General features: G+C 42.3%; 1 protein-coding gene across 2 annotated transcripts in view; it reads right to left on the bottom strand.

Moving 5' to 3' along the window:
* WWP2 (WW domain containing E3 ubiquitin protein ligase 2) overlaps positions 1 to 17,263 on the bottom strand; it is a 146,307-nt gene that overhangs the window by 46,812 nt on the left and 82,232 nt on the right. For both annotated transcript variants that reach the window (XM_082607576.1, XM_082607575.1), the window contains exons 7-8: positions 15,608 to 15,735; positions 2,778 to 2,988 (exon numbers count right to left, since the gene is read on the bottom strand). In XM_082607576.1, coding sequence (XP_082463702.1) covers positions 2,778 to 2,988; positions 15,608 to 15,735 — 339 coding nt within the window. The remainder of the gene's footprint in view (positions 1 to 2,777; positions 2,989 to 15,607; positions 15,736 to 17,263) is intronic.

The following is a 17,263-nucleotide window of genomic DNA, read 5'->3' on the forward strand; positions in this document are numbered from 1 at the left end:
CAAAGCAAAGAATGTCTTCCACGGAAGGCTTGAGGGGTAGATGAGGTCCTACACTGCAGGGCTTTTTAGGTCTTATTAAGATTTGAGAATTTATCCCTAAAGACAATAGGAAGCCATTGCAGCATTCTAAGTGGTGAAATGTCGTGCTCGGAGTTTTATTTAAAAAAGGTTAAAAGTGGTCCCCTGACTCCTGAATGCAAGATACCAGAAATAACAAATATCATATATTAATGCACATACGTAGAATCTAGAAAATGGTACAGATGCACCTATTTGCAAAGCAGAAATAGAGACACAGATGTAGAGAACAAACATATGGATACCAAGGGGGGAAAGGCAGGGGTGGGGTGAACTGGGAGATTGGGATTGACATATATACTCTACTATGTATAAAATAGGCAACTAATGAGAACCTGCTGTATAGCACAGGGACCTCTACTCAATGCTCTGTGGTGACCTAAATGGCAAGGAAAGCCAAAAAAGAGGGGATATATGTATGCATATAGCTGATTCATTTTGCTATACTGCAGAAACTAGCACAACACTGTAAAGCATCTATACCCCAATTAAAAAAAATTTTTTAATAAAAATAAAGCAAAATAATTTCAAAAAAAATAAATAAAATAATTTCAGAAAAGTTAAAAAAAAAAAAGATACCAGGAAAAGAGGAATAACTCATCTTGTCTGAATCTCCTAAACTTGTAAATAATCTAGGGCGGGGACGGTAGGTCTGTGAATTGGAAGGCTCACGGTGGAAAGTGCGCCCTTTCTGGCTTGCTGTCACAGAGCCGAGAACTGAAAGCCTGCCATCCTCACCGCCTCACACTCAGCAGTGCCGGTGGCAATCTCCAGGCCCTGAGACAGCCTGCAAAGTACCGGAGCTTCCAGTGGGCACCTGGAAGTCCATCTGGGTTGGAAACCTGGGTCTTGGTACCTTTCTCTGGCCCATGATACATGTTCAAGTGGGGAGTGGCCTCCCCAGACCCACACACAGGGCCTCATCCCATTCTAAACGCTCCAGGGAGAAGGTGCTGTTCAAACTCTACTCAGGAAAAGCGTTTCAGCCTCTGGTTGGGCGGGGGGTGGAGGGGGGGTAGGAGAACAGGCTTCTCTGAGCTGCTCAATCACCAGACTCAGAATAAAGGGTGTTTTCAAGGCCTGGAGTTTTCCAGCTGCCTGGAAACAGGAAGAGCCCAATCCAGGAGAACAGTAACCCTCACACACGCCCTACATAAAGACGCGTTGAGCCATTAGCCCTAATTGCCTGTGACTGACACCGGGAGAGAAGCCCGCCCTCCAGGCAGTTGCTCAGCGGAAAGCAAACAAACAGCTCCTGCAGCACCCGGGCAGCCATTTTCTCTCCTTTCTGCCAAAATGATTCTGCCCTGTTCCCCCCAAATTATATACAGATTTCAAATTATAAACCAAACAAAGGTCTTTCAAGTATTCCTTACCACGTACGAAAGAGGGAAAAAAAAAAAGAACGCCTCTGTAGGGAGGAGTTACACACAAGCAATTGCTTATGAATCTTTTCACAAAATCAAAAACTTCACAAAAGACTTTTTGGAGCCACCTCTCAATACCCCCAATTCTCTCCGGGTTTGAGGTATTAAAAACTATTTGCAATACTTTTCACGTGTTCATTGTGTTTTATTAAGAAATATAAGTTAAGTTGTGTGCCAAATGCTGGGGATCGCAAATGCCTTTGGATTTAGGATTTTTTGCTTAAACAACTGGGTTTTCTAAAGTGGTTTAAGAATACAGAATGTTATACATCAAGCAAGAGACCATCCATCCTTCCCTTTTCCTTTGTGAATCACCCACACACCACCACCACTGGCCAGACCATGGTGACTGTGGTGATATGGACATTGGTTTCCTCAGTACCAACTGATAACCAGGATGGGCATTGGGACCACAACGGGACTGGCCCTGAAAGTGATCAGTAGTCCTTAGATAAGACTCTGTTTCCCAGTTCAGAACTGTTCTGTTCCTTTATGGTTCCTTCATACCCACTTAAAAAATATCATTCACCAGGTAAAACACCGACCGTTGGGTGAGGGCTTCATATACACTGTCTTATTTGAGTCCCTTAACTTCCTGGGGAGATAGATAGGCATGATTATTACCTCCACCTTACCGAGATGGTAAGTCACACAGCCAAAGTCATAAAGGGTTGAGTGGGGAGTTAAACCCAGATCTACTTGATTCCCAGGTCCATGCTTTTAATCTCCACTCACTTTTGGCCTGCTGGGGCCGTCTTCTTGTCATCCAAGGCCTTCAGCATCAGATTTAATTCTGAACTAAAAGGTGGCTCCAAGAAAACCAGGAGCCCGCGCTAACGTCAGCCCCAGCCATGGGAATAACATACAGTAATATTCAGAGCCTGAAGTCCTCCATGGGCCGTTGAGATAAAATGCAAGGGAGAAAAGCTGTTTTCTAGGCAGGATCTAGGCAATTCCAGTGATGCCGGAGGGCAAAATGAGCTCCTTGTTCCATAAAAGCCACATTCTTTGAGTCAAGCTGTGCACTTCAAGTCACGGTATAAGGTACCATTGATTCTGCCCTAGATGATTTAGATCCTTTTCAAGATTTATGCAGAACGAGCAGTTCTCCCACACCTCCCTTGTTCCTATGCATGGCAGCCTCCCCAGAGACTACTAGCCACCAGGTAATAAATAACCACGTTGTTTCTGCCCTGGTGAAGGAGCCTCAGTTGTTTTTTTATTTCAGGGGGTGGGGAGGGAGGTGCTGCTGGGGGATAGAAGGCTACTCACCCAGCAGGCAGAGCATCAGGGGCCTGGGCAGCTGCTGGGAGCTGCTGGGTGCCCGAAGTGCTGGGCTCCTCTCCTTCCTCCGGCGTGGCCGTGGCAGGGAGAGTCGCGGTGGCGGGGTTGGGGACCGCACTCGATGCCACAGCAGGTGGGGACGCCACAGCAACAGCGGAGGGTCCTTCAGGGTCAGTGGCTGCAGTGGGTTCATCATTCACTGAAAATACAGGAACCGTAGTTTAGAGATCAACTCAGCGTTGTGTTCACATATACACCAGGTTTCTCACTTAACATGGTAACACAGTACCTACAAGGTGACTGTACATGTTACCTGGTGACGGCAAAAAGTTTTACAGAACATAACTTTGGAAAGGACAGCAAGTCAGTGAGGGCCTGCCGGAAGAAAAGTGGGAGATGGAGCTGAAATAAATAGATTATTAAATATTACCTCTTTTATATAACTTCACTAAATTTTTCTAACATGCCATGGTTACGTTTACAGCAATAAAAGAGTAGCAGGAAAAATAATGTACCAGGGAAGCATGTTAGTGCTACATGGAGCAAGGCCAAGGCCAAAGCCAAGCTTATAGGGTTGTATACTTTTCTTTGTCACTTGTCTGCTAGGCACAAATAGCACCTTCCTTCAAAAAGCTCCATACACACTAAGAGGTAGAAAACTTCCAATAATGTGCTTGTTCTTTTAAAGACTCATGCTCAAAGTGGGGGGCAAGGATTAACACCCTAGACGGAAAAGATGGGGCTGTGAGAGAAGGGACTTGTCTCCAAGGTAACAATAGACAAAGAGACAGAAGTGAAATAAGCTGATTCCTGAGTCTCCTCATTTTTCCATTCCTTTGATGATCACTCATGTTCACAAGGATCCCAAGGCACTGCAATATCCTCTCACTCAGAAAGGGATCAAATGCGGTTTCAAAGAATTAAAATTCTTTGAAAATGGATAAGCCATAAACAGAGAATTTTCTACATATGTGATTGCATATGTGTACATTTACACTAGAATTTCATAGGAAAACCCCTTGGTTTAGCCTCATCTTCCTAATTCAGAAACTCTTTTTGCAGTTCCCCTAACAAATGGCTATCCAGATTGAACATTTCTTCTGACAAGCACCTTGCTACAGAGCCATTCCATTGTTGAACAGATGTAGCTGCCAGAAAGATTTTTCTTATGGTAAGCTGAATTCCACTAGATGGTTTTAGTCCCCACACCCCAAGCAATATAAAATAAGTATCCGGCCACCCTGTTTCTCATCCACCCTCTCTATTCCTGTACAAGGCCTACTATTTCTTTAATGTCTCTAGGTTACTCTCTTCTTATGACCTGGCTGCCCTCTTGTAGATATTTTCTTCTATTGCCTCCCATTTCTAAATAATGGTATCATGAACTGAACATAATAAATGAGATACCATCAGACCAGCAGAGTCAGATTTCCAATATAAAAGATATTAGTTATATTTATAGAACACCAGTTATATTTATAGAATACCAGAACGCCAGCCAAAGTACACATCATTGCTTTTTGGATTATCTCATTTAAGCCTCATACACAAGCCCATTTTACAGTTGAGGAAACTGAAGCTCGAAGAGGTTAAATAACCTGCCAAGGTCACAGGGCACCTAATTCACACCCCTGCTGTCTGCCTCCAGAGCCTGAACCCTCACTCACTACACGCTACTTCTCCCTCTCTGCGCATCCTCTAATGCAGCCCAGGATTATAATAACTCAGAGGCAACCACATGAGCCTGTCGGCTAACGTGACACTGGTGGTCAGCTGAAACTAAAATTTCTTCACATGAGATGATGCCAAGCTTGATCTTAACAAACAGCAAAGAGCCTAGGAACTACCTATGATTAATTTAAATAATCTGCTTTCTCTTCAGTATATGAAATATTGTCTGGCACACAGACTAAATTAGTTGTTTAATAAATGACTATATTTTATGCAACTGATGTTTCCTCAACATAAATGCAAGAATTTTTATTGATATTCCTAGTCTATCTCAGCTGAGTTAGTAAAACACAACAGATGGCAATTATTTTTATGCAAATCTATAAGTTTTACTCAATTCCAATGAAAAAAACCATCATGACCTTTATGAGAACTAAATAAATTCATTCTAAAATGTATAAGTAAAACTAAACACAGAAGAATAGCCATAAAAATTCTAGAGATGAAGAGTCTTGTGTGCATGGGTGGGGGAGAGGGGAGGAGATAGTTTTCTAAGGTATTAATTAACCCATATTATAAAGCTACAGCAACTAAAACAATGTGGCACTGATACATGAATAGGCAGATGTCGATTAAATAAACAAGATAGTTCAGAAACAGAATTAAATACACATTGGAATTAAGGAATTTATTATATGACAAAGGTGACATTTTAAATTCCTGCAGAAAAGACAGACTATTCAATAAACAGCACTGTGACAAGTGGGTAGTGTACTGGACAAAAACTGAGATATATTCTTACCTCACTCCTTACATCAAAATAAATTCCAGATAGATCAGAGATTTTGACATAAAAAATGAAATCACAGAGGAACCAAAGAAAATGGAGAACAGTTTTATAATCTCGAAGTGGAAAAGACAGAATCTAAAAGTTATAAACTATTGATGAATTCAACTATTAATTTTTTTTAATCTAAATGGCAAAAAACCACCATAAGCAAAATTAAAATCAAAAGAAAAACAACAAACTGGGAAAGATTATTATCAATTCATATTATAAACAAGTTGCTAATTTCTTTGATATGAAAAAGGCCTCTACAAAACAGTAAGAAAGGGACTTCCCTGGTGGCGCAGTGCTTAAGAACCCACCTACCAATGCAGGAGACACGGGTTCGAGCCCTGGTCCAGGAGGATCCCACGTGCAGTGGAGCAACTGAGCCTGTGCGCCACAACTACTGAGCCTGTGCTCTAGAGCCCAACAGCCACAACTACTGAGCCCACATGTCACAACTACTGAAGCCCATGCGCCTAGAGCCCGTGCTCCACAACAAGAGAAGCCACCGCAATGAGAAGCCCACGCACAGCGACGAAGAGTAGCCCCCCCCACCGCAGCTAGAGAAAGCCCACACAGCAATGAAAACCCAACGCAGCCAAAAATAAATTAATTAATTTAAAAAAAAGTAAGAAAAAGACCAAAAAATATGCAGACACTTCACAGTTAAGGAAATACAAATTACCCCTAAACATACGAAAAGATGCTCAACCTCAATTATGATACAAAAAAATGCAATTTAAGGCTATAATGAAATGCCATTTTTTAACCTATCACACTAGCAAGAGTGAAAAATATTCAACCACACTGATAAGAATGTAAGAAAAACTGGATTTTCACATACAGCTGATAAGAGGAGAAACTGCTAGAACCTCTGTGGAGTGCAGCGGGGCAATACCAAAAATTTAAATACAATAATTGGGAGGTGGGGGGAAGCTTGGGTGGGTACAGAGAAGAGAGGTCAGGGGGCCTACAGGTGAAATTAAAATGGCCATGAGTCAATAACAGTCAAAGCTGGGTGATGGGTTCATTGTAATATTCCTTTTTACTTTTGTACATATTCAATGTCTGTGGCACAGATGGAGTGTGTACTCCCATCAGGAGAGGCACATAATGTCTGGTCGTTTCTCTTTTGCAATGTTAGCAGCCATTGATGATTATTGCCTAAATCCACTAACTGGAAAAGAACCGAAAAATAGTAATATTCTAATTCTATCACGCCTCTAAAGAGAAATTTCCCCTATCAACTATTTGGTTACTCTGAGGTTCAGTTTGTAAAGAAAAGGCAAGAGAATTGCTTGAGTCTTTCCTTTCATTTACCAGTTTTCAGAAGAATGAGTTGATACTCTCATGTCCTCCAAAAATAAACAGTGAAATTTTGCTCTGTTTAAAAACCATTATGAGTTCTTGGATTTAAATATATTTAAAGCATTTCAATCTTTTGTGATTATTGTTCTTACTGAAGCTAAAATTGTCCCCATCTTTGGCTGGGGTTAGCAGAAGAGGGAAGGGCCAAAGATCTTCAAGTTGGCTTCAAGTTCTTTGGAAAAAATTCTAAGATAATTAATAAGTGGGAAAGTGCAGAACAGCATATATATTGTGCTACTATTTGTGTGTGTATGTTCAAAGAATATCTTGGAAAGAATCATACGAAACACAACAGTGACTGCCTCTGGGGAGGGAAGGGGAAGCTGGAAGTCCAGAATAGGAAGGAGACTTTCTTTACACTGTTTCAGCTTTTATACCTTTAAAGTGTTGACAACATACATGTACTGCCTATTAAAAAATTTTTTATGGGGCTTCCCTGGTGGCGCAGTGGTTGGGAGTCCGCCTGCTGATGCAGGGGACACGGGTTCGTGCCCTGGTCCGGGAAGATCCCATATGCCGCGGAGCAACTAGGCCCGTGAGCCATGGCCGCTGAGCCTGCGCATCCGGAGCCTGTGCTCCACAACGGGAGAGGCCACAACAGTGAGAGGCCCGCATACCGCAAAAAAAAAAAAAAAAAAAAAAAAAATTTATGAAATTGTCAACCAGGAAAAGAACAAAACCAGAGCCCTGTAGCATGCCAGTGGAAAAGACCGCCTAGTCAATACTATTTGGATCTTACCATTCATGCCGCTGCAAATCTAGTTAGAAGGGTTCCCACCAGGACTGCATCTGTCCACAGAGCTATCCGAGAGCCTTTGATTCACCAGAGTAGTTCATCTGTTTAAGAGCTTTGTGGTTTCTCGAGTTTAGATTTGGAAACAGAATGTGAAAGCCAGATATCCTAGCATTGAAACTTTATGTGTCCATGCTTATACTCTCTGCTCTCAAAGACTCTGTATGTGTATGTGTATGGGCATACCTCAGAGATATTGCAGGTTTGGTTCCAGACCACTACAATAAAGCAAATATCGCAATAAAGCAAGTTTTTTGGTTTTCTAGTGCATGTAAGTTTTGTTTACACTATATTGCAGTCTATTAAGTGTACAATAATAGCATGATATCTTAAAATACAATGTATACTTTATTGCTAAAATGCTACCCATCATCTGAGTGAGTCGTAATCTTTTTGCTGGTGGAGGGTTTGAGATATTGCAAGAACTGGGGAATTCTCTGGTGGTCCAGTGGTAAGGACTCCGCACTTTCACTGCCGAGGGCCCAGGTTCAATCCCTGGTCAGGGAACTAAGGTCCCACAAGCCACATGGCATGGCCAAAAAAAAAGGAAAAAAAGAAACATTGCAAGAGTTACCAAAATATGACACAGAGACACGAAGTGAGCAAATGCTATTGGAAAAATGGTGCCGGCAGACTTGCTTGATGCAGGGTTGCCACAAACCTTCAATTTGTAAAAAAAAAAAAAAAAAAGAAGAAGAAGAAGAAAAAATGTAATATCTGTGAAGCACAATAAAGCAAAAAGAGATAAAACAAAGGTGTGCCTGTATATACACACATGTTCTTAGAAAATAAGTGCTTGAAACCTCAGAAGTAAAATCCAAACCATCGCAGCTTACAGTCAGAAGAAACCAAAGTTCAGATAATTCAGTTACTGCGTCATGGTCACCCTGGTAAAAAAGTGACAGAGTGCCACACTTGAGCCATGACTTCAAGTAGAGAGAAAAACTGGATTGACAAAGACAAGGAGTTACAATTTCATCATGCCTTAGAAAATTGCTGTATTTTACATTTAAGCTCTATTCAGTATAGCCAGTGCTCTCTATTAATCATAATTATTTGATATACACAACTTATCTCCCCCAAAAGACAGCATCCTTCTTGAGAATGAGGGCAAATTTGTTTTCCTTCATTTTTTGCTACTTCCATTCTCTACCTACTACATTCTTGTCTCCACCCCTTTGCTCACTTCAGCCCTCCTTCCCTAGAGGCTCTCCCCACCACTTCAGCCCAGATGGATCCCTTTGCAGAGCCCACGGCACCTGTGGCCTTGGCTACTCAACCTCGCAGCCCCTGTGACATCTGCTGTGTTGGTACTCGGCTGACTGGGGCTTTTCAGCTTCTTTCCCTGAAACAGACTATAGCGCAGAGACCTTACTTCATACTTCTTCACACTGTCATAGCACTTAGCAAAATGGCATTCGATAAATATTGATTGAATAAATACTTGTTTAAGAGGCCTAATAATCTAGCAAAAGATATCTGAAATAAAACCGCCTCACACTTGGGTAACACTATCACTTGCAAAGCAGGTTCTTTTTAAATTTTTTAAATTTTGGAATAGTTTTAAATTTATAGAAAAATTACAAAGATAGCACAAAGATAGTATGCCCTTCATCCATGCTATTACTACCTGGCTGAACTATGGCACATTTGTCAAAACTAAAAAAATAACATTAGTATATTACTATTAATTAAATTCTAGAATTTATTTGGATTTCACCAGGTTTTCCACTAATGCCCTTTTACTACTCCAAGATCCAATCCAGGATCCCATGCTGCTTTTCACAAGTTCATTCTCATTAGCTCACTTATCCTCCTAATAACCCCATGAGGAAGGTAGTATTATTCCCATTTTACTGAAGGTAAAACTGAGGTTCCCAGAGGCACCACTCAGAGAGGTGCCAAGCAAGTAGCAGAACCAGCACTTAAATCCAGAAGACTATTAAACAAAAACAATGGAAGGAGGTGGGAGGAGGAGAAATGAAGATGGCTTAGATGGCTTTCCTGTGTGGGAAAGAAAAGCTGGGTACCAAGATGAGAGGGTAAATGGGATAAGGTGGTAAAATGGCTGATTTCTGCAACTGTGGGTATTTCACAAGGTTCCCTCTGTGATGTTGGTTAAACATTCTAACTTTCTGAATCAGATATTCATTCAGGACTAAGACATACTCTAGTCACAGTTGGCCAAAAAAAGATCAGGAATTGGAAATTCTTTTTCTTAATCCTAGACAGGCTGCCAGCTCACTGCGTGTTCCAAGATCTTTAGGTGTGTGTGTGGTGTAGCACAGACTCTCACTGGACACACAGGTCTTTTCAGCCCCCTCACTCAGGCATGGAGAAGGCGACTGCCAACAATGGAAACTTTTTAAACTGAAGATCAGCTCGTAACATATGATACATGGTAAAGCAGTTGGTATCTCTCATCCGTGAAACCCAAGCAATGCCTTCTAATGCAATCGATCAACTCAGCTCTTCAAGGGAGCGGACCAAAACTAGAAAAATATTTCATAATTAGTATGACACAGGGTGGGTGAGGATTATATTTTAAAAATCAATTAAATTAGATGGAAAAAAGAAGAAAAACTTAAAAATGGATAAAGCCATACCATGTCACCTGATGGGAAAGTTCAATCTTTCCTTGCTCAATATGTAGATTCATACAGTTTTCACTTACATTCCACCACGCTTCTAAGCATTCAAAGTCTGAAATTTGTTTTGAAAATGTATAAACTATCAAAAAATATCATGGAGAAAAAGCAATAAGGTAGGACTAGCCCTTCCAGACATTAGAAAAACATCCTATAACATGTCGATAATCAAAATCACGCAAGACTGGCTCAAAACCTGAAATAAATGGGATAAGTAAAGAGTCCGGAAATGAATACTCACTGCATACAAGAATACAGTAAGTGATAAACACTGAGTAAAACCACAGAAAGAAAAAAAGTAATTAATGTTTACAGGATAATAAGACCCTGCTATAGAGAAAAATTAATTGAAACCCAACTTTCATTATATTTATGTATGTATAGATACAGATAAACCAGTATAATTTCCAGTGGGATATTTTTAACATGAAAAAAGAGTAAAACAGAAAATATTTATTCCATCTAGAGACAAGAGAGAATCTTTTCACTACTGAAGCAAAAGTTAAAATTATAAATATTAAAAAAATGCTCAGGCACAATTTTTTTTAAGTTTTTAACTCCTTTGCTACAGAAACCACAGAAAATGAGACAAAGGGCAAAACAATGATATAGTGGGAAAACTTATAATCATACAAATACCAGATAAAACTTGTACCTAGATACTTCACACCCATTAGGACGGCTAGTACGGGGAAAAAAACCAAACCAAAACAAAACAAAAAAAACAGAAAAAAACAAGTGTTGGCAAGGATGTTAAAAAATTGGAATGCTCATTCACTGCTGGTGGGAAAAGACAGTACAGCTGTTCTGGAAAACAGTTTGAGGGTTCCTCAAACGCTAAACATAGAATTACCCTATGACCCATCAACTCTACTCCAAGGTATACAGCCAAAAGAATTGAAAGAACAGACTCAAACAGATACTTGGACACCCATGTTCACAGCAGCATTCACAATAGCCAAGGAGTGGACACAACCCAAATGTCTATCAACAGATGAATGGATAAATTAAACATGGTAAAAACATACAACAGAATATTATTCAGCCTGAAAAAGGAATGAAACCCCAACACATGCTACAACGTGGATGAATCTTGAAAACATTATGCTAAGTGAAATAAGCCAGAGACAAAAGGTACCTAGAATAAACAAATTCATACAGACATAAAGCAGAACGAAGGTTACCAGGGGATAGGGCTGGGGGGTAGGAGGAAGGGAGACTGTTTTTGTGTAAAAGGTACAGAGTTTCAGTTTGGGATGATGAAAAGTTTCTGGAAATGGATAGTGGTAAAGTTGCACAACACTGTGAATGTACTCAATGCTACTGAATTATACACTTAAAAATGGCTTGGGCCTCCCTGGTGGCGCAGTGGTTGAGAGTCCGCCTGCCGATGCAGGGGATGCGGGTTCGTGCCCTGGTCTGGGAGGATCCCATATGCCGCGGAGCGGCTGGGCCCGTGAGCCATGGCCGCTGAGCCTGTGCGTCCGGAGCCTGTGCTCCGCAACGGGAGAGGCCACAACAGTGAGAGGCCCGCGTACAGCAAAAAAAAAAAAAAAAAAAAAAAATGGCTTATATGGGGGCTTCCCTGGTGGCGCAGCGGTTGAGAGTCTGCCTGCCGATGCAGGGGACACGGGTTCGTGCCCCGGTCCGGGAAGTCCCACATGCCGCGGAGAGGCTGGGCCCGTGAACCGTGGCCGCTGAGCCTGCGCGTCCGGAGCCTGTGATCCGCAATGGGAGAGGCCACAACAGTGAGAGGCCCACGTACAGCAAAAAAAAAAAAAAAAAAAAAGGTTTATATGGTAAATGTTATGTTATGAGCATTTTACCACAATTTTATTAAAAACCTGTACTTAGACTATATAAATCTCTAAAATAAACATCTATAACTCCATGAAACTGAACACCATGAAAAAAGTCGCTTAAGAGAAAAGCAACTGATAATTGTAGAAATGCAATGAGGTTAAACGATGAGGTGGCACCCAATACCTGTTAGCAAAATGACAAACCAGTATTTACAAGGTCAAGGGAAAAATAAACCTCATATGCCATGAGGAAAATTTTACAGTGCCTTGGGATGTATGATTATTTCAGACCTTTTGGAAGGCACTCTGGTAACACACTTTAGATTTTAAAAATTCTCATCCTTTGACTCAAGAACTCCATTCTGGAAGAAACAAAGTTGTGTGCAAAGAATGTTTACATCAGGATTTTGTTTTACAAAAGGGAAATACACAAGGACTGCAAAATGGTTATATGAGTTATGGCATATTAACTGTGAAATAGTATGAGGCCACTAAAAAAAGGTAAACAAGAAGACCACTGATACATGAACACGTGTAACAAAAATAATGAAATGGAAAAAAGAATATCTATCCACGCTGCATAATTATAACCATATGAAATTATTCATAAAGACAAAAGCTATCTGAGAGCTTACTATGTCCCAGGCACTGTGCTAAACATGCTACATGTTTTATATAATTTATTCCTTATAACAACGCTATGAGATATATAATCTTGTCCTAATTTTATTAATGAGAAAACTAAGGCCCAACTAGTCCCTGGGTCTTACACACATGCTGTACACCGGGGGCAGAATCTGACTGCAGTCAGTGTGACTCCCCACCTTACATGCATGGAAATCACATTTAAGGGAGGAACGAGTGAGAGATGTAATTTTTTTGGGGGGGGTGGGTAAAGTTTTCAAGAAAAAATTAGAAAGTAAATCATTGCACACAAGTCTCAATAAAATGCTATACCATTAGCCTAGTCCTTGATTCCACCACTTCTAAAACTCAGAAATATAATATTTATACAGACAGACCGCCATTCACTTTCTTTTTATAAAAACGGATACTTTACAGTTGTGATGTGAAAAAAACACCTGGAAGTCAGCTCCGTCTTTGCCCCAAATGTCTTATTCATGCATAGCTGCAGAGCACAGCCAAAAAGGCTTGCTAAATAAATCTTGTATGTCTCTGGAAACATTTCCTGGAAGCACGGCTTTCCACCACCACCATTTTGGAACTGGTCCTCGCAGTTCGAACAGCGGTATATGGAGATGTCCATACACCTGTATGTCCATACAGGGATGGAGATGTCCTCAATCAGAGCCTCAACCCCCTTCTAGTTTTATGCTACCAAAGAGGGGCGCTTCTGTCTGCTCCCCAAAGGAAAGGTGAGATCTTTCTGTACCCCTTGGATAGACATTAAAAAGCCTACAAAGTCCAGGCTGGCTGTGAGCCAAATGTGAACCGTCATCAGAGCAGAAAGGAGAGAAACAAGATAGGGGCCAAGGCCTTAGTATTTTAACAGGCAGAAATCCCTAACATTCAATGACTGTCCTTCACAGACAGGTTTGGGAACAGTTTGGGCATTCAGACACAGCACCATAAGACATCTCCAAGGCAGTTTGGGGTTACAGATATTTGGCTTTCGGAACACGTGGCTGGCACGTGCCTCATCTGCTGAAATACATAATGTTCCTGGAGATAAGCACAATACACAAAGGTACCTAAAAATAAGAGTAGGGGAAACACAGACCTGTTTAAATGTCCAAGGAGAGTTACTCAAAGACCATCACCACAGAAAGGCAATTTACCCATAGGTGGTTTTTTTTGGGGGGGGTTGTTTTTTGGGGTTTTTTTTGGCTGTGCCGCGCAGCATGTGGGATCCTAGTTCCCCGACCCAGGATCGAAGCTGTGACCCCTGCATTGGAGGCGTGCAGTCCCAACCACAGGACAACCCAGGAAGTTCTACCCATAGTTTTTGTAAGACAAGCAGAGATGGCTGGGGGAGACCAGCATCACAATGAGGGAGGCCCCTGGAGGAACAAAGTGGCTGGTATCACGTCTGTGGCATCCAGGAAACAACGGGTTCCAAAGCCAGTTCCCCTTGCCCATTTGTGAACACCGGCCCTCATCTATGAGTGACTTTTTTTTTTTTCATCACGCCACATGGTTTGTGGGATCTTAGTTCCCGGACCAGGGGTTTAATCTGGGCCCTGGCAGTGAAAGAGCCGAGTCCTAACCACTGGACCACCAGGGAATTCCCATAAGTGACTTATTTGCTTAAGAGAAACATGTTTACTGGTGCTTGCGGAGCTGCATACAGTATTCTGTAACGCAGTCCACGGCCCCCACCTCGCTGTCCCCACCACACAAACGGGAAGCCAGGCCACCCCTGGCTTCTGTAACTGGCAGTTCCAGCACTTGGACATGGTGGTTGGCAAAGGAGCACCAGGCAGGCTGAGACAGCTACCGCTTATGCCCCTCACCTCCAGCTCATCCTCGTCCTCAAGGCTCAGGGGGAGCTCACTAACTCAATTCCTGCAGGCGGGTCCCAAACTCCAGGGAGAAAGTCAGGCCACTGCACACACAGTGAGCCTTGCGGGACACAGGCCACTCCACCCTGCAGTCTGCCACAGACAACAGTAGAGCCGGGCACGCTGAGCTATCAAAGGGGCTCTGCAGCCCTCATGCAGTGCTGCAAGAGAACTAACAGTCATTAGAAAGTAATCCCAATCGACTTCTCCTGCTCAATAAGTCTGTCACACAAAGGGCAGGAACAGTACCATGGTAACGCTTATGTGAAGAAGCTGTGCTGCTCTGAACTTCCCAACCTTCCTGCCACACCTCTGTTATCACAAGCATCTACAAAATTATTTCGGTGTCTCTTACTGATTAAACACCTGCGTTTCCCCCACCTACAGCTTATCAAAGCAAACGCCCATGTCCCAACTGCCCCAAATTAAGACAAATTACCAAATGACCAGCAGTCACAAAAGATATGACAATCTTCAAGATGTCTAGGAAAAAAACCTTTTTTGGGGTCCTTTCCCCTTTTTAATTCAACACTGTCCGGATGAGACAGGAGGAAAACATGACAAAAATGGATTTGTTCTGAAATAGGTCCTTCTCTTCCCACTTATGGGGAAGCAGGATCAAGTGCAGAGAGGTTCCATGTGGATGTGGAAGCGCCATCTACTCTCAAATGGAACAAATACTCTCAATGGAACAGCCGCAGGAGGCCCCCCAGTGGCAGCTGGGCTTTGCTCCTGGTCTGGCATCCCAACCCGCTCAGCAATGCTGCCATCTTCTCTAAGCCAGCTCTTCACAACAATCCTTAGCCTTCTTTCTCCCTAGTCTGATTATTCCCTTAAATTAAGGAAATGAAAAAACGTGTCATGTGTAAGATATCGTCCCCCTCACAAAGAAATCCGATGTTGATAAGAAATGAATTTAAATATCAATAGTTTTTATTTCTGTACAGAGGAAGATTTCAGACGAGCACAGTCATGTGGAGAATAACCTTGGCTGTACACACTATGCCAGAGAGAAAAGAAGACGGGTCATGGAAGGACTGATGGATTCAAATTCCATCTTAGTGCGGGAGTCTCCTCTCGCCCACCCTGTATCCTGACACAGCAGGCAGGGTCCCGACTCCATGTGAGAACAAGTTAGAGGCCATGCTTTAGTCTGGGCTGGTGCTCTGTGCTGTCACTCACCTGTGCCATTGGCCAAGCCACTGTGGCTTGGGTTCTTGAGGGGCTGATGCTGCCGGCTGCTAGTACCGGGGCTCTGCTCAGCGGTTGCCGTGGCTGTTCTGGCTGAACCACCTGAATGTCTGTGTGTCCTGGGGGTTCAAAATATAAAGCAGACAGATATAAGTCACTGTGAAAAAGACAGAGGTGTGCCCCACCTGAGTCACTGTATTCCCTCTCTTGCTATTTATGGGAAATAAGCCCTGTAGTCCTTCTGGTCTTTGACTCGACAGAAGCTGGCCCTGAATGGAGAGACCCATGTAAGCTTCCTTCTTGGTAAAAGCACAGAAGGCAACTTTCGGTAAACTTTTCCATTTGAAGTGAACAAATCCAGAGTGAATTTCCCCCACATCTGAAATAACCGGCAAAATATCCCGTGACCATCACATTATTTTTATTGGGCTTGAATGTAAGAAATAAACAAGAATCACTGAACAGGCTACAGATGACATGTTTCTCCCATTAGCCAAAAAAGAGCCCAAAACTTATCCAAATCCATATTCTCTATGGCTAGAAACATGCTTGCCTTGGGAATAAAAGTCAAGGGGCATTAGACAACTTCAACCAATGTGTACGTTGACATGTTTTATCTAGAAAAGATGATTCAACATCCATGCAAGTAAATGAGGAACAAATGCAGAGAAGGATCTGTACCACAAGGAGAATGGTGGAATACAGCAGCAGAGGCTCTATCTAACATCTTCAGAGGACACAAGGCAACAGGCAGTACATGTCCTCACAGTCCTGTCGTAGCTTGATTTTGTTCACTTGATGGAAATGTCTAAGCTTCCCTGCCTTTCTCAGTTTTGTCAAAGGAGATTATTCTACTTCCTACTCATTATATACTACTTTTCAACAGTGAGATGATTTAAGTACTACCCAGTGAAGAAAAGACCACCCCTCTCCAGGCAGAGAAACAGAGATCCAGAGAACAATTTACAACCACGGGACTCGGGGCAGTGACAATACCACCAACAATAAACGTGAAAACAATGACTATGGAAGAATTTAATATTCATTGAGCTGGAATATTATGTTCCAGGTACCTGTGGTGTGCTGTGCACTTTGCATATATTATCTCATTTAACATGGCAACCCTAGAGGTGGCTTACTATTATTATGCTCATTTTACAGGTGAAAACAGACACCGAGAAAGTGAGCAATGGAGCAAAGACTCGAATCCAGGTGCTCTAAGGTCAAGAGCCCACGCTCTCTGGTTGGAGGCTGGGGGTGGGAAGCCTGGACTTAAGCTGAATCCCTTCCAGGCTATTCATTGGTCACTTGGTCAATGGCGAGACAAAGACCTCTAATAGAAAGCTCCCAGAAATAGTCACAAATGTAGAAAATAAACGTATGGTTACCAGGGGATAAGCAGGGGAAGGGATAAACTGGAAGACTGGGATTGACACACACACACTACTATATATAAAATAGATAACTAATAAGGACCTACTGTGTAATAGCACAGGGAACTCAACTCAATACTCTGTAATGGCCTATATGGGAAAAGAATCTAAAAAAGAGTGGATAGGGACTTCTCTCGTGGTCCAGTGGTTAAGACTTCACCTTCCAATGCAGGGGGTGCAGGTTGGATCCCTGGTCAGGGAGCTAAGATCCCAC

The sequence above is a fragment of the Mesoplodon mirus genome (genome assembly GCF_964341445.2).
Source record: "Mesoplodon mirus genome assembly, chromosome: 19".
Classification (NCBI taxonomy): domain Eukaryota; kingdom Metazoa; phylum Chordata; class Mammalia; order Artiodactyla; family Ziphiidae; genus Mesoplodon; species Mesoplodon mirus.